General features: G+C 40.0%; 1 protein-coding gene across 1 annotated transcript in view; it reads left to right on the top strand.

Moving 5' to 3' along the window:
• ITPR1 (inositol 1,4,5-trisphosphate receptor type 1) overlaps positions 1-25013 on the top strand; it is a 272527-nt gene that overhangs the window by 64037 nt on the left and 183477 nt on the right. The window contains exon 4 of the mRNA XM_072989461.2: positions 18755-18870. Coding sequence (XP_072845562.2) covers positions 18755-18870 — 116 coding nt within the window. The remainder of the gene's footprint in view (positions 1-18754; positions 18871-25013) is intronic.

The following is a 25013-nucleotide window of genomic DNA, read 5'->3' on the forward strand; positions in this document are numbered from 1 at the left end:
CACACCACTTCCATCACATCTGTTTTCAAATTGTTAGAGTAACAAATTATGAATATTGGGAAGATTACATGCTTATTAATTTCTCCATCTGTGTTTATGGATAATCTAGATGACTATGTGGAATGTTATGTTCCTCGTTTTTCTCTCTCTCATTTACCACAATGTTCAATTACCCAACACTCACATTTGACTCACTTTTGTTGCCAGCGGTTTAGACATTAATGGCTGTGTGTTGCGTTATTTTGAAGGGACAGCACATTTACACTGTTATACAAGCTGTATACTCACTGCTTTACATTGTAGCCAAGTGACATTTCTTCAGTGTTGTCACATGAAAAGATATACTAAAATATTTATGAAATGTGAGGGGGTGTACTCACTTCTGTGATATACTGTATCTAGATGCAATGGCAAACTCTGTTTTGTTGTTATAAGATTAATGAGCGATGTCATCCTTTTACTTTTCATCGCAGGGGGAGAAAATGAAAAGTTACATCTCTTGAATTGATTCCATGTTTGTGTGCTCTTCCAATTGATTTTTTCATTACACATATTTGTTTGTTTGTTTGTTTGTTAGATTTATATACTGCCCATCTAGAATATGTCTAATCTGGGCGATTTACATATGACATTAAAATAAACTAAGTTAAAATCCAAATATCCAAATTAATCACAAAGTCCAAGACGGGGAAAGGAAAAAAGAAGAAAGATAAGAAACGGGGGTGGGGGGAGAAAAGGAAGATAGGCTAGATAATGGCTGTAGGGAAAGCCTGCCTGTATAGCTATGTCTTCAAGCTAGGTCTTGAAGGCCTTCAGCGAGGGAGCCAGGCGGATCTCTCCCAGGTAAGTTGTTCCATAGGCAAGGGGCCATTTCCGAGAAGGCCCGATTTCTATGTTTCTTATGTTTCTTACATTACTTACGTTTCTGTCTTCCCTGTGTGGTTTGGGTCGATCAACACAGTAATTTCTTCTGTGTCCTGCTTTTGTTCTTTCTGCCATGTTTAATCAGAAAAAGAGTTACATTATAGTTTCCTGGCAATAAATGTACTTAGACAGAAACACAGCTGGAATCAAGACGGCAGCTACAGAGCGATCTCTCTCTCTCTCTCTCTCTGTGTGTGTGTGTGTGTGTGTGTGTGTCTGTGTGTGTCTCTGTGTGTGTTTTCTCCAAGTTCTTACTCAAATACTCAGAATACCCATATTTTGGTTTGAAGTCAGTCTCTGAAGGATCATTTCCTGTTAACCAACCAGCCATTCTGAACTGTTGCCAAATAACATTCCTGGCAGAAGAAAGGTCACCCAAGAGCATATAATGAAAATTCAAAATATGTCATCAACTGTGTAGTGGAAATAGGGCTCATAGGGAAGAAGTCCCAGGACTTTCTGAATAGCAAGGACTATGATCTCCTCTTTTCCCCTCCCCCCACAGGCCTCTTAGAGTTTAGCTGCAATTTTCATATTAACTGAGGAAGACTTTGATTTCCCCAGAAACAATGTTTTATTGGAAGCTAGCCCTGTTGTAATTAGGGATGTGCATTCAGATTTTGAAATATTCAGAATTCACCAAATAATGCTATGTTCAGATGTTCCAAATATATCTGAATTTGATAGTTCCATATATCTGTTACAATAATTCCTAATTAGACATGGGGGATTTGTTTTTGTCAACAAAGACAAATCCCACTGGCACAGGTGGCTGGCCCATTCACCACCAGCACCCCAGAACCTGCCGGACCACTTGCAGTGCATAGTGTGCGTGGTCAGCGTCATCAACAGCACACCAATCATGGAAGTAGCCTGGCTGGCGCAGCTCCACCTCCCTGCTGAGCCAGCCACTCAGCGGCTGAGGGGGGAGAATCATCATCCCATCCCCTTGCCAGAGTGGCTGGATGTGAAGCTGCACCAGCTGGGCTACTGCTGTGATTGGTGAGCTGTCAATTATGCCACATGCCATGTGGTGAGTGGTCTGACAGGTTCTGGGAGCAGGTGTTAATCAGGCCAGCCACCTGTGTTGGTAGGATTTGTCTTCTTCGACAAAGACAAATCTCTCATGTCTGTTCCTAATATTCGGAGTCCCATTTACTCCTGTACAATACATTAGAAACCAAATGACTAGGTTTCTGCTGCTAGAAGAATAAGTGAAAGCAAAACCTATTTATCAGGCATCCTGGAGAAATGAAACGTAAAAGATACACTGGCAGCAAGGGTAATGGTGGCAGAGAACTCAGTGTCCTGATTGTGATTGTCGTGGGTTTCCCAAGGGGTGGGGACTGGTAAGAAAAAAAATCTATAAATTATGTCTATCTGTATCAATGAAATCTAGAAACATGCACAGACACTTGAACATATGTTTTGCACATTGGTTCTTTACAATGCTTATAAATCTTCTGAACATTTGCTGTTTGGATATGCTCTGGTGCAAACCTGCACTGCAGCAGTTTTCTCTGTGCCTTTTTCTGAATCCTCAGCTTACATTTACATTCTTTACATCTCACTGTATTTTGTTTATTTAATATAGTTAGTAATGAGAATTTGGATTAGGAGATTTATAGATTAATACATTCCAAATCATCAGGAAAATATTGTGTGCAGTTTAGGCTTCTTTGGTGTCTGTCAGGCAGGGGAATAAGATCCTGTTATATATAGACAGATATATAACAACATTTTGTGTCTGTATCTGTAACAGATTTTGTGCCTCTCTGTGTGCCCGTGAGATTTTCATTTCAAGGGTTTGTGTTCTGGTGTAGCCGAATCAGATACTGTTTTTCTCTGGGTAGAATCTGCAGGCAGGATGGAGTGTGGGTGGGTAGAAGTAGTAGGCACTTGAGGAAGGCTGCAGGAAGGCTGCCTGTACCCACTGTAGCAGTTCTACTGAGAAAAATGGGAGAAGGAGAGGAAAACTCCCCCCACTGCCCAAACAAAATTTGTCACCTAGCTGCCTTGTTCAGCAGACAGTATGACAGCAGGCAGCAGTATAGGATGCATGTGTGTCTGCCAAGGAGGTAGCAGAGAAGCCTGTGGTTGAATTTGGGGCAGATATGAATGAATCTCAAACATGTTCCAGTGACATGCAATCCAGCCAATTCAGGGGCAAAATAAAGATGGTGAAGAAGGCATTTCCCCCCCCCCCCAAAAAAAAAGACAATGTGCTAGAGGAGGATGAGGATGGCATCACATTCAGACCAGTCCTGCCAGTGTGGGCAGCAGGAGTACTGCTGTTTTTGTGGCTGGGAAGGAGATTTATGAAGAGTACCAAACATTGCCTTCCATGTCCATACCGTGCAGCTCTATCTTATTCAAGGAAGGATTTACTCCCCCAGCCCTCATTCCCAGCAAATCTCTCCTGTGCGATGCGGTATTGTACTTAGTGGGAACTCTTCTTCAAGTACATAACACATCTGTTGTGGGAGAGGAGGAGACGGAGGTGGGCAGTTTTTTTCAGAAGTATATGACACTGAAATCACCCCTATCCCTCCAGCTGCACTTGCCCCACCGGCTGCTGGAACTAGTAGTGATGACAAGTTAGCAATCCCACATATCGTGTCTCATTGAAATTTTTGGGATTTGTTTTTCAAAAGTTTCATCCACATATTGTGCACTTTTCCATAGACACTGGATATGGTGTGATTTGTGGTGTGCATCACTATGAAGATTTTTATTGGACCCCATTAGAGCTGCTGTGTCTGTTCCTCTTACTGTGCATAAACCTTCGTCTGTCTTTAGTGCTGAGCTTGCATTCCCCCCCCCCTTTCCAATTCAATTTAAAGTCCTCCTGATGAAATTCTTCATACTGAATCTGAATTTTGGTGCTGGTGCACATCCCTAGTTGTAATACAGTATGTCTGAGGATGTTTTCGTCTTTGATGAGCAATTAAGAGCCTTTATAGTGCATAAATGAGATTAACTAGACCTGTTGTGGTGAAAACAAAAAGTAGATTTGTTGATATGGGTCACTCTAGTTTTTGGTGTTTTTTTTTTTTTTGGTCACTCCTTGCAGGGAGCTGATTATGGGGTCTGTCATGATGATAGTGCCTGCACTTCAACATTTATCAGTACACAACTATTTCTAATTATAGAACTTGCTTAATTTTCAACCTATTATTCTGGTTTGCAGGGTGGGAGAGGAAGGAAAAGCCATAGCCTAATCAACATGACTTGTATTTTGACTCTTATGTTTTCATCCCAAATGAATATGGAATATTACTTGCCGTCATTTATCCACTGACCCATTTTTATCTTCGCATATGTACATCTCTGCTATATCCTGACAACCTCTTTTCCCTCCCCTGCCCCATTTCTCTTCTCCATAAGTTTGGCCGTCTGTTTCCTCACCAACAGTTGTTAGAATTCCCATGAAGCAGGAATAAAAAAGTAGAAAAAGAAAATAAATTAGAAATGTGGATTAGAAGAAAAGAAGATACCCAACTTTATCTTTAAAATTTGGATGAAGCAAAGCTAAATATATGAGCAGAACCTCGGTGGTGAATTGGTTTTGACAAACTGGTGTCGTAAGTCAAATTCTGACTCTAGTTTTTGAGATTTTCATCAACACAGAAACTGGAAAGACATTGTTTTAAATCTCCTCTGTGGGAGGCCTAATATCAGATGGTGGCATTTCAATGTTCTGTTAGGGTTGGGAGCCAATTTTCTTCTGTGGTAGAGAACAGGAATTAGCAAGGTAACATGTGTGATACATCAAATGTCACTGCTGATACAGTCCTGGTGGACTGCTTCTGAAGTAGGAGGACCTTGATGATTTTCTAGAACACTTAATAACTAGAAAACAGGTGGTAGAACATCCAGTGCAAACATTTATATTTCCTGTTTTCTTTCTGTTCCCCCCCCCCATTCCACCCACCTTCATGTTTCAGGATGCAGTCCTGTAATGATTTGTCTGAGGCCCAAGGGGTTTATTTCTGAGCAAATGATATTGCGTTGAGGATATTCAGTGTTCAGTAGCTTCTAGACCCATGAGAAGATGTCCAGTTCAGATGTGCAAATCCATATAGTTATGCTTTAGGAATAGATTGCATGGAATAGTTATTTAGATTTGAATGTTTCTTCTGCGTGCATAGCGACGCTTCATACATTACAATACACTACGACTTTGTAAGTCTGTGTTCTTTTCTTGACTCTGATACATTTCTGCTGCCAGGTTGTTTTCACAAGTTAGGAGCTACTGCAGAGAATATCTTGCTTGTCAACCATCATCCACCTATTTTTGCTGAAACAAATGGTGATTGCCTATCACTGCCTATAATTGGCTGCCCATAATTTCCCACAAAACAAAGGATGACCCCTCTTAATCACGGCACCATCATAGCCTCCTTCAGTCTGCAGTAGGTGGTACAGTGTCTTCCTTTAATACAGCATTACTTGGGACTAGTTGGAAGCATTCATGAAGGATGAATTGTAGCCTGACCTGGCCTTGCCTGCATCCTAGGAACTCAACAGTTGAAACAGTAATTAAAATTCATTCCTGTGAAAGGGAGCCAGAATAGACTTCAACATCTCTCCTATTTGCTTTGAAGTTGCTGCTTGCTTTTCTAATACATGTCAAGAGGATTGTTTGTCTTCCTGATTGACTTGCTTAAGTGCTTGCATGAATGAGGAAGATGTTCAAATTGTTCTAATATTCTTGCTCTGCTGAAATCCAACGGAATATGTTGTTCTTATCTCCTATATGATTGCACTTTTTAATTCACTGTTCCAGTTTAAATTTTTCAACAAAGGGAGAAATCTAGTTGTTAGTCCCCGTTAGAAAAGGCCTATTGAAGTAGGACTTGCTAAGTCAACACATGTGTAAGTCTTGTTGATTTAGCAGATCTACTCTAGTTAAGTCTAAAAGCCAGATTTAGTCCAAAGTGTCTTGTGGCATTTTCAAAACAAAGCAGTTTGCTATGGCCTAAGCTTCCGTATTGTTCCTATTTGGGGAATAGTTCTAAATGAGGAATTTGAGTTCTGTATTAAAAAAATCTAATGACTGACAATGTTACAGGCTGGATGTTTGTGATGATATTTTTCCAACTAATTCCCATGCACACAGCATTGCTTGCTCATGTATTTAAAAACAGCCATAAGACTCTTCAGTTCTACTGCATGACCGACACTGGAGGTCTTCCAGACTTTGGAAAGTCTGCAAAGGCATGTTTTTTTTCATGGTCCATGGTGCATTTTAGCAAGTGGATGTGGGAAGAAAGGCATAGACCCCAGCCGTTTGGCTGTTAAACAGGAAATGCAAGATTATTTCGTATTCCTATTTTTCTCTTGGTTGTTAGATAACAATAGCTGCTCTGCATAGCAATTGACTAAATAACTAGGAGAACAATTTGATGTGACATTTTTCTTCAACAATTCATGATGTCACACTTCAGCTTAACTGCCCCCATTCTGTTTAGTTTTTTTACATGTTTTCTTCTATACTAAAATGTAACTTTATGTCTAGTTTCATTATGCACAAATCATACTCAGTTTTCCCTAATAAGTTCAAATCATGTAAAACATTAAACACAGTATCATTGGCACTGAATTATAATGCTGGCTTTATTCATTTGTACATGGCTGCTTTGAAAGTATCTGAGTAACTGTGAATTTCAAAGGCTTTGCTCTTCAGGGCTCCAGCATATTTCAGTGATAGTGAATAGGCAATAAGAATAAAACTATTCCTAAAGTAATGTAATTGCAATAATGTGTTAGCTTTCTTCTGATGAATAATGGCTGGGATTGTATCCATGCACAGGTACAAACTGGATTTTTTTCAGTGAGTTTGTGTCTTGCTTTAGGCGCTCAAGCAGAAAATACTGCATTATTATGCTGGTGGAATTTTATACCTAACAAGATCACAGCCAGAGGGCCAGAATCAGTGTGATGGTTGATGAGCTTGCAAGAGCAGTGGCTCAGAATCACCTGGGTTGACCTTGGTGCCCCTCGTTCACATTTAAAACATAGTGGGAATACTGATCCCCTTTAAAGAGTTAAGGTTTAGAAAGATTGAGTAGGAAGGTCCATAGCATACCAGTAGAAAGCATGGGTGGTTGGTTGATTGATTTTTCAACTTCTGTGCTGCCCCATTAGCGTTATCATTTCCTGGGTGGTTCACAGGATACAGTTAAACTATTCAGTAAAAACCACTGTGCAATAAATGCAATACAAATACAATAAAGTGCAATAAACTCGGTTGCTAGCTAAAACAATGAACCTTCCTTTAAATAGAAAGGCAGAAATTAAAACCCATTTGAGCATCTCAGGTCGATATTCATCACTAGTACATACAAGTCAGCTTTGTATCATTCTGCCTTAATTAGCTTCCAAAAAACTGAGAGGGATGGTGCCTGTTGAACCTTTGTAGGAAATTATTCTAGAGGGAAGGGGAGACAGCTGAAAAAGCTTAATTCCTAGTGTTGGCTTTTTGGGGGGAGAAGGAAATTTATATGCAGAAAGTGAGTTTCTATTTAAATCCTATAATGACAGTTGACTTACGGTAGTTTCACCGCATGTTCTACACTGCCAACTCGCCCATTGCAAATGTACTTTTGTAGTTATAGGTGCACATCAAAAAACTGATGCGTGCACACCATTATCTAAGTGCCACTTAAGCCTATCTGATTAACGAAATTAATAAATTTCCCAGAAGTTCTCCAAGTTCCTTCAGTTCTGAGGCAAGTCTGCCTCCCATGAAAAGATGCCTTACACTGTTAAAACAGAGAGGGAAAAATACAATTTTACCTTTCAGGTCCTGCACTTGTTCAACAGCTAGAGGGAAATGACAGCCATCCAGAAGAGAGCTGTTGCATCGTCAACAAATGCCTAATGCCTAGAGCTTAAAAGTCACAGGTCACAAGTCAACTGCTGCAGGAAGATATTAAACTTTCATGAGTTAGTTATGAGCTATCATGTTGAAACAGACTTTTAGCAACTGTGATAGGACTTTCAAGGTAAGTGAGAGATTTAAGGAATGGTTTTGGCACTTCTCTCCCAGGAAATTTCCATGGCTGAGAAGGGATTTAAAGCCTAGTCTCCAGAGACTTAGTCCATCACTCTATCCACTGACTGCACCACACTGAGTACCAGATTTTTGTTACACCATTGACAAAGACATTGGGCAGACTGACATTTTAGCTGGAGCCTTTAATAATTCTTCTGTGCCTAAAAATACATTGAAGTTTTCTGAAGCCTGGGTTAAATTCCTAGTAGGTCCCCTGTTTGGCAGATCTGACTTCCGTTCATGGTTTTTGAACATTTGTTCCTCCTATTTGAAAACCACTCTAATGATACCGCTGTACACTCATTTTCTATTATCCAGCTGTCTGATGTTTTCGCTGTCTCTCTCTCTCACACAACCACAATGGGGCCTCCTCCTTTCTGGCATTTAGTTTTAACTTGCCTTATTTGGTAAAGCTCTGCTCCTTGCTGCCTCTGGAAGGGGCTCCTTCTGCTAGTTCAGGACTATTTTTCCTCTTTTGTTTCTCTTCTGCCAGTGTTAAAGAGATTGTTTTCAGTAACAGGGAAATATTCAGCACTAATCAAGTTAAGGGTACTGTAAATCTGAAATAGGCTTCACAGAAAGGCATGTAGTATACAACCGTTCCACTGAATCTTAGCGTTTGAGGAGATTAAAGCTCAGTTAGTTCAGTACAGTCTAAACAACCATTCTCCAGCTCTTCAAGTAATATTTTTTGCTGTTGTGAAAGTGTTGAAGCAATTGAATTGCTGTGTTTATGCTGTTTCTGTAATTTTAGAAAAACAACTTGTGGGGGGAAATTTTGCTTGTGGCCAGAACGTCTGCTGAATCTCACAGACACCCCCCCATATGTCCCCAGTGTGTTGCCTCACTCTTCCTGCCTTCTTCAGTCATGCAAGCTGTGACGAGAGCGAGAAGGAGCATCCTCTTACATTGCCGTCAGAGGATGGGCTGCTTAAAGATGGGTACTACTGAATGCTCCCAGTCAGAATAGTTGGGGTGATTTTATTTGCATACATTTTTCCAAATAGTCAGGAACCAAATAGTCCGGCACTCCCAAGCCAACTACACCAGAGCACAGAGTGCTGTCTTCTGAATGATTGTATAGGAGAGGAGAAGTAGAACAACTTTGCAGCCTGCCCAACAAAGGTGGATCCTCTTGTCTGCTTTTATGAGCTGTCCACCTTTGCAGGCTACGGTCATTCTCCCCAGAGTAATACAGAAGGATCTTTCATATTCTGTCCTTGTCTCTCATCTCCAGGGCTTTATCCCTCTCCTTTCCATTCCCTGAAATGTATTTCAAAGCAAAGCATAAAAGCATAATCCCCAATAATTAAGAGCGTGAGCAAGAGAGAGAGAGAGAGAGATGGCTTGTTTTTTAAGGGCATAATCACTCTTAACATGCACAAGGGGAGTAGTAAGTTACACTCTCAATTAATTTGATGGGATTTACTTCTGTATACACTTAGTGTGATGGAATGCACTCTAATAGCCACCTGGCACATAATGTTGTATAAAGTACATTCAGATAATTTGTCTAGCTGGCAATACCTTTTTGACTAACTTGATATTTCCAGGATAAGGTAAATTAGCTTTGTGCGTATTTTGTTGTTTTACTAGTAGGGTTTAAAACTGCCCGTGCCATGGTCTCATCACCTTCTGTCTAAAATCTTCCATGTGCTGCTGGAAGTTGCTAGTGAATGGGGGGTGGGTGGGCATTCCTTCTTTGTTTCATGTAGCAGATGCCAGGTGTCATGAAAGGCCAGCGGATTATTCATTGTTTAATTAGCTGATGATCTTAACAATGGTATTTGTAATTCTTACTGCTAGAGCTGCCGAGAGTGTTTGAGGGATCCTTTGGGGAATCCAGAGGGCATTGTCATACGTTTTTCAACGGTTTAATTCCAACACTCATGTTCTAGTGTGGTATAGTGAGTGTTTAGAGTAGTGGACAAGGACTCAGGAGGCCGTGGAAACTCACTGGAACTGGTAAAGTCACTTTTTAAATACCTTACTTATCTTGAAAACCCTATAAAGGTTACTATAACTCAGCTCTGACTTGAAGGCACAAACAAGAAAGTTAAATTATATAACTCACTGTTGCCACTAAGTAATGAATTACCAGTCACATGACTACCGGTAGATATGTGTATGTTGCTCTGTTGAGTACATGCATTGTTAAACAACCAGCACCTTGTTAGTTTGTGGTAACGTTCCATAGTGTATCTAATCTAATGTAAAAACATGGAATCCACTAAGAGAATTCTGTCCAATATACATGGCATACACACATATAATACAAATGCCAAGATCCTATTGGAAGGATATAGATTCTATCATTCTGACATAGTTTTGAAAATGTGTGTCTAAAGTACAGTGGTGCCTCGCATTACGATGTTAATTCGTTCCAGCAAAATCGCTGTAGAACGAAAACATCGTAAAGTGAAATTAAAAAGCCCATAGAAACGCATTAAAACCTGTTTAATGCGTTCCAATGGGCTTAGAACTCACCGTCCAGCGAAGATACTCCATAGAGCGGCCATTTTTGCTGCCTGTCTTGCGAGGAATCCGTCCCTAAACACAGCGGGGAGCCATTTTATTTACCCGGCAGCCATTTTGAAACTGCCAATTAGCTGTTGGAAAATCGGCATTTTGCGAAGAATCGGTTCCTGAAGCAGGGAACCGATCATCGCAAAGCGAAATTCCCCCATAGGAAAAGCGATCGCAAAAATTTCATTGTTATGCGATTTCGTCGTTTTACGAAGCGATCGTAAAGCGAGGCACCACTGTATTGACCAGATCTTTTAAACATAAAAATTCTTTTAGTATTTGATGCAGTTTGTTTAAGTTTCCTAACAGTTGTTATGAAAGTTATCTCATCTTCCTTCTTCCAGTAAATATTTCCAGGTCCTGTCTTTGTGAAATAATGTGAAATCCTGCAGTGAATAGATATCTATTCAGATGTAAGCCCCCTTGAATTCACTGTCATTTACTTCCAGGTGGTAGAAGACAGAAGTGTTAGTTGAACAACTCATTATTATGCTACAACATTGTTTGTTTCTTGGCCCAAAGGTTGTAGTGGTCTAATTTATGCAATCTGGGGAAAGGGTCTGGAGGACTCGAGAGGATTGGAAAGGAGAAGAGTGAATTCTTCTGGGTTTCAGTAGTCTTTGCATACTGAAGCATCTGAAATTAAACATGAAGCAAGCAAAAGGACGTAAGTTATAGAATGTTGTATAGAACTCAGAGAATTCAAGGCAACCAGTAAGCAGAAATGGGGAAACGACACCATTAAAATAGGGAAGTAGTACGACCAAAAGACAGGAAGTATGCTTTGAAAATTATATTTTACTAGGGTTTGCGTATGTGTTTATGTGTATGTGTGCATGTGTTTGTGTTATTTGAATTATATCTCAATGTTAGGAATTTATATTTTGCATTCTTAATAAAATTGTACCTTATCTGTGTCTCTTTGGTTGGTGGATTCACTGGTTTTAAGAATTATCTGTCATTTTTGCCTTTTGTTCTGGTAATCTTTGTCATCTTTATTGACTCCTGACAAGTAGAACAGTAAGGTGTCTTCTTCGAAAAGAATTCCTCTGTGCTGTGTGGCTGCTTTGTGTCTCATTTAATTTTCATGAAGTAACAGTGTTACTTGAAATAGGTGTGATTAAACAGATAAAAAGAATACTGTTCCAAACTTTGTTCATTTCAGTGTCTTGTTAAATCTTCTTAAATGTCATGGCACAGTCCCATCTCTCCACCATTGCAACCCCCTTATTCCTCTTGGGCCGGATGTTGCACTACAGTGCTTATTCTGGCTCTCTATGCTCATAAAATAATACATTTTATTTACTGTTTATTATTTCAGCTTGTATTGTGCCCCATGGTTGACAATACATTAAAAGTTATTATCCAGCGTGATCATATTCATATGCTCAGTGTTTTGCATACATTGAAGCCACATTTAAAATTAGCTTCAATGTAAGGAACTCTCAAACTCACTACTAATTGTTAGTTTGCCTGGTGAGTATGAGAGAGCATCATGATAAAACATAGGTATCTGAGCAAAACCGAAGGTGCCAACCTTCTGCTGCCTATAACCAGTGTCAGCCCCATGACTCACCTATCACTGCCATCTTTACTTAAATCCGTATACAGTGGCGCCTCGCTTAGCGATGTTAATTCGTTCCGAAAAAATTGCTGCTAAGCGATTTCATCGCTAAGTGAAACGCGGTTTTCCATTGAAATGCATTGAAAACCGGATAATCCGTTCCAATAGGAACGAATTGCCGTCCTTAAGCGAAAATCGCCATAGGAAACATCGCTAAGCGAAACGCAGTTCCCCAATTGAAATGCATTGAAGCCGCCCCGAGTAGACATGGTCTAGAGGGGCGGGGTAAAAATCAAATAAATAAATAAATAAATAAATAAATCTCAATGGAGGAAAAATACAACAACAAATTAAAAAAGAGTCAGAACAAAGTCAAATTTGGTTAACAAAGGATTTATTAAGTGCACTTTATGATTTCAAACATTTTAAACAGTAAACTTTAACTTTATAAATAACAGAAAAACATTTAAAAAACAGCAAACATGAGGCTTTTTAAACCATCGTTAAGCGAAACAGGGGACCCAAAATTTAATCGCTATGCAAAGCATGGTCCCAACCATCGCTAAGCAAAAATCGCCCATCACTAAACGAAGTGCAAAAACACTCCAAAAAAGTCATTGCTAAGCGATTTCATCGCTAAATGGAGCACCCGTTAAGCGAGGCACCACTGTATATATCAGCATAGTAGGAGGTTGTCTCCCTCCCTTTTTGTTAACATGACATTGTAATGCTCCTAACCAGCTGGCTTGAATAAGAAATACACAGAAAAAGGGAGGAAAAGTCAGTCTCAAAGGAAGTCGTAGGAATATTTTCTTTAGAACATGAAGCTGCTTAACTTACTTAGAAAGCTGGGTGCCACTTGTCTAGGATATGCTTTTGCTTTCTGATTCTTTGGGTTGGCGCATCATTAAATATCTGGAAGTGCCGCTTGCTTGTTGCTGGCAGTGCAGGAGCACATTTTCCCTCCAGGCGGAAAGGAAGAGTCTTGATGGCTGGCATGTTGATTACAATTTGCAGTACTAAAATAAGAGCCTGAAGTGTAGCCTAGGATCTTAGTCACGGCTGTCAGTCATCCCAGCAAATGGTCTTGATGTAAATGCAGAACATTAGTGTTTGGAGAGCCAAAACCTTGAAATTTTCACCCTGTTGCATTTCCCACTTCTGTTAATCTTTCTTTTTTTTTGGTCTTGATTTATAGAACTACCCTAGGAGGGTGGACAGTGAAGTGTCTGGGGAGGGTGTGTGTGTGTGTGTGTGTGTGTGTGTGTGTGTGTGTGTGTGTGTGTGTGTGTCTTTCCCTCAAACCTCACAGTGCACCACCTTCACTATCCATTTCTCTGGGCTGGTGTGACTCTTTTCATTGCACGGCATGCCTTCACCTGCTGCCATTGCATAGTTAAGTTGTTTACCTGCACGGTCCTTACTTCTCACCCCAGTCTCCTAGGGCTAGGAATCTGCTGGGTTTACTGTCAAGTGGTGGTGGTAGTTGGATTGCAGTGCAGCTTGGCACTTTGCTGACTTCAAAGACGTACAGTACTTTGTATACATAACTGACACAATTTCAGTCAGTAAGTACCACAAATTATATATTGCTCTGTGCCCATGTTTACTTTGACAGATGCCTAGCTGGAGTCTGTTTTGCAGCACTAATAAATACAGACTGCGATATCGCATTACCGCCTTTGTCCAAGTTAAAGCTAAGCATGGCTAAATACTGATTTCTTGGATCCGAGAATGCCTGACTCCTGTGTCCTATGTTTTTGAATACCATCTCACAAATATTTCTGTACTAGAACCAATGCATCTATATTATGCTTTTGGCTGATGGTATTTTAGCTGCACAAGAGTGACACTGCAAGCATTCCCCGCTCCATTGCTTGCCCAATCTCACACTGGTGTGACATTTGTTGCACAGACCATTGCAGAATTGGTTTCACAACACAGGGATCTGCTGGAGCAGGGAGAAGCTTAGGCTTATGCTCTAAAGAGGGCACAAGCTATTGTCTGTTCAGGTCCAAAACTAACCATTTTATGCACCAAGTTCTAGCCTGTGGGGTTGTTAAAGGCTCCCAAGAGTCCCTTTTCTCAATTAGACTACATTTCTGACATGGGTATAGAGTAGTAACTGTGTGGCTTGGGTGGCTTTGTGCAAACGTAAATAATTGCCAGTCTTTTGGTGCAGTAAGGTGACTCGTTTGACTGTGAGGCCTGCTAGATACCAAGGCATCTTCCCCTGAAGAAACTGGGATAGCAGGTCCACTAGTTTTCACCAGTGATCTTGTCCTGGATATCAGAGCATAAAGAAGGCCCTTTTGGGGGGAATAAAATTCCAGAAAATCCCCCAGTCAGCCAGCATGGCCAATTGCCCGTTGCCTGAAAGTTCTGGGAGTTTAAGGTCCAAAAAAAAAAGGTAACTTTTCTCAGCTCTACTGGCTACATTAAGAAGTCTTGAAGTGAGTTTTTCTTGTTAACTTAATGTCGTCCCATTTCTTTACTCCTGTACAATGATAACGGCAGACTGTAAATACATTAGGCCGCTGTATATAACACTGCATTATCTATCATTATTACATAACAACAGGCTGAGGTTTTATTTCTGCATAATTACAAAGAGGCACTTGAAACAGCTGTTCCATTTTTCACATTTCTGGCAGCTTGAAGTTCTAATGGTTGCTTGGAACATTCAATTTTGAAAGTGCTTGGTTTAATTTTTGCATTATCAGTTGCTTAGCAACCAATGAGGTGGAAATTAGGTGCACTGAGTTCTGTCTTTTCCTCTTCTCACCCCACCCCCATCAACCCCAACTGTGGATTCCCAAGTTGTTGGTGTAAGGAGCACTTTGAACTTGATGAAACACATTTTACTTAATATCATCTCAGCTGAACCTTGCCGAACATGAATAGCTTTAGTTCATGCCACAATGACAGTGTCAGGTGAGGATCAGTGACTGGCAACCTAAGGTCCATAACCGGCCCATGGAAGGTCACCATCTGCTTCACCACTTAACTGTACTCTCCTCTCTTTTGTGTTGCTAAGCCACATGAATATAAGGACTAAATGTCCTCCTGAGCGAGGCCGCTTCTGCTTGTAAGTGACAAGCAAAGCAAGAGCGAAGCAACAAGGGAAATCCAGGCATTTTGTTTTTGTCCAGAGACTTGCCCATTGATTCAAATGGTCCTACTCTAGCTGTGACTTACTATGCTAAATTAATTTGCGCATAGAATAAGCCTATTTGAATTAATGGAACTCATGGAGGAGTTGATTCGCCAAATCCCCACTGATTCAGTGGGCCTATTTTAGTTGCAACTTATTACACTGAGCAACAGGATTTCAGCCACTATGTTATATAATAAAAGCTGACAATGAAGTGCAAAGCTTTCACATAATTCCATGAACCAAACACTTTATGTAGTTCCATGAACCACACACAGCAGTCCTGTTAAGGATTCTTTTTTAGCATGACACCAGTTAGTTGTTAAATCTATTGATCTGTGTGCCTTGAAATACATTGTATATGCACCATGATTTATGCGCTTGAAGATGGCGATTCATGCTCTCAGCCAGATTTTATTTGTGCTGGCTATATGCTGTAAGAAGAACATGTCAGAGCTAAGAGAGCTACTTGAACAGTAAATAAATCCAAAGTGATCATGGAAGAGAAGCATGAATAGCAACTTTGATACATACACAGCAGTTCATCTTGTAAGGAAGGCAGCTTCTTTTGTTGTTATTAAGTTTGTATCTCATAGAATTATATGGCACTATTTTGTTATCACAAACACAACAAGAGCTAAGGAGGCTGCTGAAAGCTTTTAACTAGCAGCACAAGAAAAACTGAAAATTAATTATGGAAAATCTAAAATACTAGTATTTACCAAGCACTACATATGAGGAAAGAGGGACATGGTGGCGCTGTGGGCTAAACCGCAGAAGCCTGTGCTGCAGGGTCAGAAGACCAAGCAGTTGTAACATTGAATCCACGCGATGGAGTGAGCTCCTGTCGCTTGTCCCAGCTCCTGCCAACCTAGCGGTTCGAAAGCATGCAAATGCAAGTAGATAAATAGGGACCACCTCGGTGGGAAGGTAACAGCGTTCCGTGTCTAAGTCGCACTGGCCATGTGACCACGGAAGATTGTCTTCAGACAAATACTGGCTCTATGGCTTGGAAACGGGGATGAGCTCCGCCCCCTAGAGTCGAACATGACTGGACAAAAATTGTCAAGGGGAACCTTTACCTTTACCTTTACATATGAGGAAAGATTGAAAGAACTGCGCATGTTTAGCCCTGAGAAAAGAAAACAGGGGTGATACGATAACACTTTTCAAATACTTGAAAGGCTGTCATACAGAAGAGGGGCTGGATCTGTTCTCAGTCCTCCCAAAGTGCAGGACATGCAACAATGGGAACAAATTACAGGAAGCCAGATTTTGGAAAAACTTCCTAACTGGAAGTTCAGGAAAAACTTCCTAACTGTTGGAGCAGTATGGCAGTAGAATCAATTATCTCGAGAGGAGGTGAGTGCTCCAATGCTGGAGGCATTCAAGAGAAACTTAGACAATCACCTGACAGATATCCTTTGGTTTGTATTCCTGTATTGAGCAGGGGGTTGGACTTGATGGCCTTACAGGTCCCTTCCAACTTCACTATTCGCTATTCTAGGATTCTAAGCCTCGGTTGCCTTTGTCACAGACAGCAGGGGGCCACCTACTGGTTAGTTGTGGTTAACTGTCCAATAACCAGGCCTCATGACTTATTGGCCAGCAGTTGGATCAACAGATGTGCAGATCTAATTCATGGTACCATATCAGATCTCTCGAGCTGTAAACATGTGGTTTTCTTTTTTAAATTCTTAATGTGTGTGGTGGTGTATTTTCTTGAGACGAGATGACTGCCTGAGATATTTGCTTCCCACAAGTTCAGTGTCATCAATGCATACTGTTTCATCAAAGATTGAAGGAAGAATTCAGTGAAAATGAAACACAGAGTGCTCCTTGGAATGAACTTGAATAGTCTTCTTAAATATACAGTGGTGCCTCGCTTAGCGAGGTTAATCCGTTTCGTATTAACCCTCGCTCAGCGAATCCATCGTTAAGTGAAATAAAAAAGCCCATAGGAACGTATTAAAACTGATTTAATACGTTCCTATGGACTTAAAACTCACCGTTCTGCGAGTTTCCTCCATTGCGGTGGCCATTTTGGATGCCTCGTTAGCGAGGCAAAACAGCGGTCGCCATTTTGTTTTAGATGCGGCCATTTTGGAACCGCCGATCAGCTGTTCGCTATGTTTTGATCGCGTCCGCGCGATCATCGCATAGCGAAAAAAGCCCATAGGGGCCATCGCTGAGCGAACGCTCCAGCGATGGCCCGGGACCCCTCGTTGTGCGGTTTCATCGCATAGCGAAGCGTTCGCTATGCGAGGCACCACTGTACTTGCAGACTATCTTGCAATTTGTTTGTTGAATTTGAGTACTTCTCGATTCCAGCCAATAAAAACAGAACTCACGGCAGAAAATGTGTCTCTGAGGTAATGTGTGAACCATAAAATTGTGATTCAGTGTCTTTAAAACAGGAATGGGTAATATCAGTGGAATCAAGAGCCATTTTTCAGATTTTCCATCAGATGAAAGGCTATACTCCCAAATAAAGGGGTGTGGCCAAAGAAGCTAATTTAAAAAGTTTAATGTACTGTAGTGGTTATGTATTGTGAAGGTTACCAGAGTGAGTTTTTCCTTACCAGAAAACGTGAAGCTAATTTAAAAAGTTTAATGTAGTGGTTATGTATTGTGAAGGTTACCAGAGTGAGTTTTTCCTTACCAGAAAAAGTGAAAAGAAAAAAAATGAAAAGAAAATATATCCTTTGCATCCTTCTGCAGCCAACAATTTTTCTAAATATTTGCTTTTGAGGGGGAAGCTGTTGGAGCCTAAGCCTAAGCCTGCTGCCAGCCCTCCCAACACTAAAGGACATAAGATATTTAAAAAAAAAAAATTGAGAAATCGTTTTCTCCCCCAAATACGTATTTTACCATGCCAAATCTAAGCATTTTTTTCTTGTATTAGAAGAATAATTAAGCCTGAATAGCAATTAATTTTTATACCCTGATTATATATGAATAAATCTGATATTTGCAAATTTACAGTCAAATGCCACTACTTGGTAAGCTTGGTATGTGTGCTATGTTTTGCCAAGTTGGAACCAACTTACATGAACACTAGTAGGGTTTTCAAGGTAAGTGAGATATTTAAAGATTGGTTTTAAGGATGTCACATACGCAGTGAATTTTGATGGCTAAACAAGGGATTCAGGCCTAGATCTCCTGAGCCCTAACCTTCCACTGTGTCCACTACATCACACTGGATAGTTAGTCCAATGGTGGTTAGACCACCATTAGACTAATGGTGGTTAGACTAACTTCTGTCAGAAAAATGCCAAAGCCAGCTTGAGAATAGCAAAGCTTCTACCAAATCTAATATAATGATGCCATGTAATTGTCTTAAGGGAAAATGTGTATCTTTTATTGTCAGCAGTTGGACAAAACCTGTCTTTATTTAATGTTGTTTTAAATTTTGCTGTTTTTTTTTTAAATATCAAAATTGTGAACACAGTTCTTTTTGAAATTATTCTTAGTTCTTCCATAAATAATCTAGCTAAAATGATCTCATTTTTATGTCTTGTTACAGATTGCCTCTTTAAATTATGCCCCATGAATCGCTACTCTGCACAGAAGCAGTTTTGGAAAGCGGCTAAACCAGGAGCCAACAGTACAACCGATGCTGTGTTACTCAACAAGTTACACGTGAGTATGAATGCTAAGCTTAATAGTTGTGTATGTCAAGTCTTGCTTCATTTTTAGCCACGTAACATGTGTGTACATTTACACATCTATGCACTCTGTTCTAAATGATAGGGTAACATTCTCTTGTATGGTGTTTTAGGAATGATATATTTTTCTGGGACTCCCACTGTCTTTGTGTTTACTCATTTTGTTTATTTGGATGGTATTGGGTGGTCTCGTTTTGTAAAATGGAAATAACAGTGCATCTGAACACTGCAAAGATGGTCAAGCACTTTGAAAAAACATTGTTGTAGAAGTGTCGGCAGTAGAAGCAGAAAGAGCAATACAGAGTTGTGACATAGTGTTACTGTATTTTTCGCACCATAAGACGCACTTTTTCCCCACAAAACAGGGGGGTGGAAAGTCTGTGCGTCTTATGGAGTGAAGAAAACAGATTATATTTTCCTGTTTTCTTCTCCTAAAAAATTGGTGTGTCTTATGGAAAGGTGCGTCTTATGGAGCGAAAAATACGGTAATTTCTGTTTCTCTGGGAAGGGGAGATGAAGAACCAACAGCTGTCGTTGGTTCATTTTGCTCCCTTTCCTGTGGCCTAATACTTTCTGCTGCTTGGTAGTCGGCCTGCACATTACTCGGACATTGCAATAGAAGGAGGGTGATGGAGCTGCAATAGAAGAAGCTAGAAGAAGCTGTGGGTGTGTTTTTGTGGGTGTTACAGAGGGAGAAAGAGAGAAGGAGACCACTTAAGATAGACAGGAGCTTTTAGGCTGTATGTGGTAGTTCTAAAATCTGCTTAAGTGATCAGCAACTCTTAAGAAATGTGTGCATAGTTCTCTTCCTCACATGAAAGAGGTGTGACTCCCCTTTTCATGACAGCAGAATTAATTGCTCAAGAATGGGATGAGGACAGAGCTAAGTCACGTGGTCTACAATCCCCTCACTTGTATTTTTAATGCCTACGGGGTTTGTCAGGCAAATGTATCCCGGTGCAAAGGTGAGAAAACTGAAACAGATTCCCCACCCCCACCCCCCCCAGTAACAGCAACCTAGTTAAATTTATTGGAGTGTACAAGAAACTGACAGCATGGATGGGAGAGGCAGGAGCCTTGAATAGATTGTGTGTGGGAAGAGACTAGCACCCCTGAGTCATTAAAGGAATAAGAGTAACTTTCAAAGATATTTCCTTATGAAGACCCTACACTTCGGGAGCTTGTTTAATAGGTTGACTGTGTCTGGATCAGCTTCTTTAAGAAGTCATATTGTCTTCGTTCATTGAGTGCATTTGTTGTTACAAAAATATACTATTATAAATAAATATTGAGAATTCTGAAAGGAAGCTACGTTACTTTGGTTGTCAAAAAAAAACTTGAATAGATCTTTCTACTTTGCATTAAAAATAGAATCTCGCACCTAAAACCATTCTTTTTAAATTTTCCCATTATTACAATATGTCGTTTGCTTTTTTATGTGATACAGAAATCAGAGAAAACACTTGTTATTTTGCACAGAGGGGAATCATCAAGCTGAGACTATTATATTTTTTAACAAACAATGCTGGGGTTTTTTGCTCCATTAGAAAAAGTGATTCCTTTCCAGGAAAAATACATACAAAATTAGAGCTTCCCCTTGTCTTAATTCTGTTCTTGTTGTGCGACAACTGAATCTGCAGTCCTGTAATCACTTGCCTGGAAGAAAATCAATGAGATTTACATCTGAGTTGTCTTGCTGCACTTGTTGATGTTCAATTGCTAGGATTTTTTTAAAAAAAAATATTTAGTGTGTAATGCAATATTGTCTGTTAAAAATAAATCTCTGTAGTTCTCTTATGGTATACCCAGTGTGGTGTAATGGATAGAGTGATGGACTAGGATTTAGGAGGCCTGGGTTCAAATCCCTCCTAAGCTATGGAGTCACTTTGGATGTGGAACTGGTAAAGCCACTCCTTAAATATCTCGCTTACCTTTAAAAGCCCTACTAGGATCTCTGTAAGTCAGTTCCAACTTGATAGCACATAACAACAACAGTTGTAGTGTAGTCACAATTTATGTTTCAAATTTTTGGGATATGTAAATGTTCACTGGACTATATGTTAAATTTCTCTAGAAAAAGAATGTGTCAGTGTTAATCCAAAGAACCAGCAAAGTATATAATGGCCAAATATATTGTCTCTTAATTTTATTCTTTGGATATAATTACCAGTGGGTTGACGTTATATGTTCGGTCTGTCCACCCAAGTTAAAAAGAACACTTTCACTTAATGCTTCTCGATCTCTATTACTGTAGCTGCATTACAGGAAGGAAATATACTTTTCAGAGAGTAAACTCAAGGAGACTACAATACGTATTTCATGACTTTAGAAACTGAACAGTAGCTCAAAAGGCTGGGAGTTTGATTTCCCCCTGTGACTCCTTTAGAGGGGCTAGACTTCATGATCCATAGGATTCCTTCCAACTCTGCAGTTCTGAGGTATTATTAAGGGGAAAAAAAGTTTGATATGGCCTGGGCTATTCAAAGAAAACAAGAGTGGAGAGGAAAAAAACAGGGCAAGCCTGAGCAAGTATTTGGATCTCGGCCCATATTTAAAAATGCAGTCAAGTGTCCAATTCCCCCCCCTTAAGCACATGTTTTTTAGACGTAAGCTGTCATCCAGAAAGACCTAAAAGCATAGCCAATGTATACTAGCGTTTTTACCCAGTTGTGTTTTGTTGGAAGGAAAGATCAATTAATCTAATTTATACTATGCATTTCTTCTACCAAATGATACTCAAGGAAGATAGCAATTGTAAAATCTAACTAGAAAGTTTAGGTCTGATATGGCAAAAAGATTTAGATATACAATAGATTTATAACAATTAGAATGCATCAATAACAAGAAAGCACTGCCTCCCACTTATCAAAGCCCCCGTCAGCAAATGATACTATAAAGGCTTGCATGAATAAAAACTACGGTCATGGTCAAAAATATTGGCACTCTTGCAATTCTGTCAGAAAATGAAACCCTTCTCTCTGAAAATTGTTGCAGTTGCAAATGTTTTGGTACTCACATGTTCATTTCTTCGGTTTGCATTGGAACAACATACAAAAAAAAAACAGAGAAGAAAAGTCAAATCTGATACAATCCCACACAGAAACCCAAAAATGCACTGCTCAAAATTATTGGCACCTTGTCTAAATTGTAAGAAATCATTGCTTTTCAACCATGTGATGCTCCTTTAATTTGTATTTAGACACACTTGTCCCAAGTAAGAGGTGTGGGCAATACAGTAATCACACTTGCAACCAGTTCAGATGGAGAAAAGTTGACTCAACCTTTGTGTTGTGTGTGACATTGAGCATGGAGAAAAGAATGAAGTGTAAAGAGTTGTCTGTGGATTTGAGAGAAAAAAATGTGGAAAAACATCAACAATCTCACGGCTACAAGTCCATCTCCAGAGATCTTAATGTTCCTGTGTGCACTGTGTGCAATATCATCAGGAGGTTTACAGCCCATAGCATTGTAGCTAACCTCCTTGGACGTGGACAGAAGAGCAAAATTCCTGAAAAAATTACAATTGTTTGAATAGTGGATACATAATCCAGATTAACTTTCAAACGAATTCAAGCTGATCTGCAGACACAGAGTATAACAGTGTCAGCTCTCACTATCCGTCACTATCCGTGGATGCTGTTATAGGAGATCCAGGAGGACACCACTGCTGACAAAGGCATAAAAAAGCAAGACTGGGGTATGCCAAAACTTATGTGACAAAACCACAGTCCTGGGAGAACGTACTGTGGATAGATGAGACAAAAGTAGAGCTTTTTGGTCAAGGACATCATGATACTGTTTACAGAAAAAGAAATGAGGCATTCAAAGAAGAGAACACAGTCCCTACAGTCGAACATGGTGGAGGTTCAAAGATGTTTTGGGGTTGCTTTGCTGCTTCTGGCACTGGATGCCTTGACTGTGTGAACGGTATCATGTAATCTGATGAGTACCAAAGAATTTTGGGGTGCAACATAGTGGCCAGTGTCAGAAAGCTACATCTCCACCAGAGGTCATGGGTCTTCCAGCAGAACAATGACCCGAAACACACTTCAAAAAGCACTCAGAAATAGTTACAAATAAAGCGCTGGAGAGTTCTGAAATGGCCAGCAATGGGTCCAGATCTGAATCCCATAGAATACCTGTGGAAAGATCTCCAAACAGCAGTTGGGAGAAGGCATCCTTCAAATCTGAAGGCCCTGGAACAGTTTGCAAAAGAAGAGTGGTCCAAAATTCCAGTAGAGAAGTGTAAGAAACTCATTCATGGTTTCAGGAAGCGATTGATTCCAGTTATTTTTTCCAAAGGGGGTGCTACCACATATTAAGTTAAGGGTGCCAATAATTTTGGCCAGTGTATTTTTGGGTTTCTGTGTGGAATTGTATCAGATTTGACTTTTCTTCTCTGTTTTTTTGTGTTGTTCCAACACAAACCAAAGAAATGAACATGTGAGCACCAAAACATTTGCAACTGCAACAATTTTCTGAGAGAAAGCTTGCATTTTCTGACAGAATTGCAAGGGTGCCAGGATTTTTGGCCATGCCTGTATTTCTCTGCCGACAGGACAACCCTGTACACAGCCCTGGTCAACAATCTAGCTGCAGCTTTTGTGGTTGATTTTCTAAACACTTCTCAAAGGCAGAATCACATGACGTGTATTGTAATAATCCAACTTGGATGTGACTGAGGCATGTGTCAATGTAGCAAAATCAGAAATCTTTGATAATAGGTGCAGTTGACACAGTGTTTCTAATGCTAAAAATACTGTACATTCCTAGTCCTGACACATACGCAAAACAGCATCTACAGTCAAGACTGAATCTGCACTGAAACGTATTCAAGAGGAGTGTGACACCACCGAACAGAGATGTCCTTCAGGATTAGGATAGCAGTCACCCAAGCCACTCAGGCTTTCCAGCGTGAGAAACAGTTTTGGAACAATTAACATCCTGTTTTTCTCCCTCCCCCCCCCCCCGCCCCCGTGACACTCTATTTCATGTCTGACCATATCTCCTTCTGTCCTATATAGATACAGATTTCAGTTTTTATCTCTCTATATTTGTTTTGTTAAACTCCCAAACTGCAACATACAGGAGTATAAAAAAGTCATTTCTGGAAAGAAGATGAAATAAATAGAGAAGAAAATCTCAAGGAAACTGCCTTTGGTGCACCACTGAAGCATGTGTGTCTGCATTACAGATTGTAGCACACGTTTTCGTCTATAACGGGTAGCGACATTTTTGTTGTTTTTGCTGCACTGATAACCTTGCAACTTCTTTGGACCACGATCATGGCTCCTGAGAAGAAAGAAGTATTCCGTACTTTTATTGGCATAGCTGTGGCTCCGTTCCCATAAAGAGCTGAGTGTGGATTGTCCGCTGACAATTTGAATAATTTAAAGGCAGTTTCCTGTCTTATTACAGTACTTTTGTGTCCACCTGGTTTATCTGGTATTTAATCATTTGCATTTTAGCTCTTTTTGTTTCCGTTGATGAAATTCAAGATCTTCTGCTGTAGATCAAACGATGCTAAGGGTCAGGTTATTTTAAGCTAATACCATTTAAGGGATTTAGGAATCTGGGACGCTTCAGTTTTTGATCCTCATCAAAAATCGATGCACCTTTTGAAAAGCTGACACCTAGTGGTCATTACCTGAAATTATTGAGCAGCAAAGAGTTATCTTGTTTAAAAGCTTTCTGCATGCAAATCATTATGCCATTTTCTTTGCTTATATTGGATGCTTAACAGCTGGGTAAGTTTTTAAAACTTGGCAGATTGTTTACAAGGAATTAAATGTAAGAATGTATGAAGAGCCATGCTGGATCAGACAATACTGCAGCATTCTGTTAACACAGTGGATAATCAGATGTCTATGTGAAGTCCACAGGTACTTGCCTGCCTGCTTGCTGACACTCTCCAGCAAATGTCATTCTCTCATGTGGCCAGAAGTTGCTTCCAGCTATCTTATAGCGATCATATGATTTAGTTACCTTTGAAACAAGGTGGATTTTATTTAAATCAAGTCAGTTTAAAGTAAGACTCAATTTAAATCATGATTTTTAAATGTAAAGTCATGTTCTTGCTGGTAGTTATAATCTTTAATATTTGCAATCAGATGAAAA

The sequence above is a fragment of the Pogona vitticeps genome, chromosome 2, assembly GCF_051106095.1.
Source record: "Pogona vitticeps strain Pit_001003342236 chromosome 2, PviZW2.1, whole genome shotgun sequence".
Taxonomy (NCBI): domain Eukaryota; kingdom Metazoa; phylum Chordata; class Lepidosauria; order Squamata; family Agamidae; genus Pogona; species Pogona vitticeps.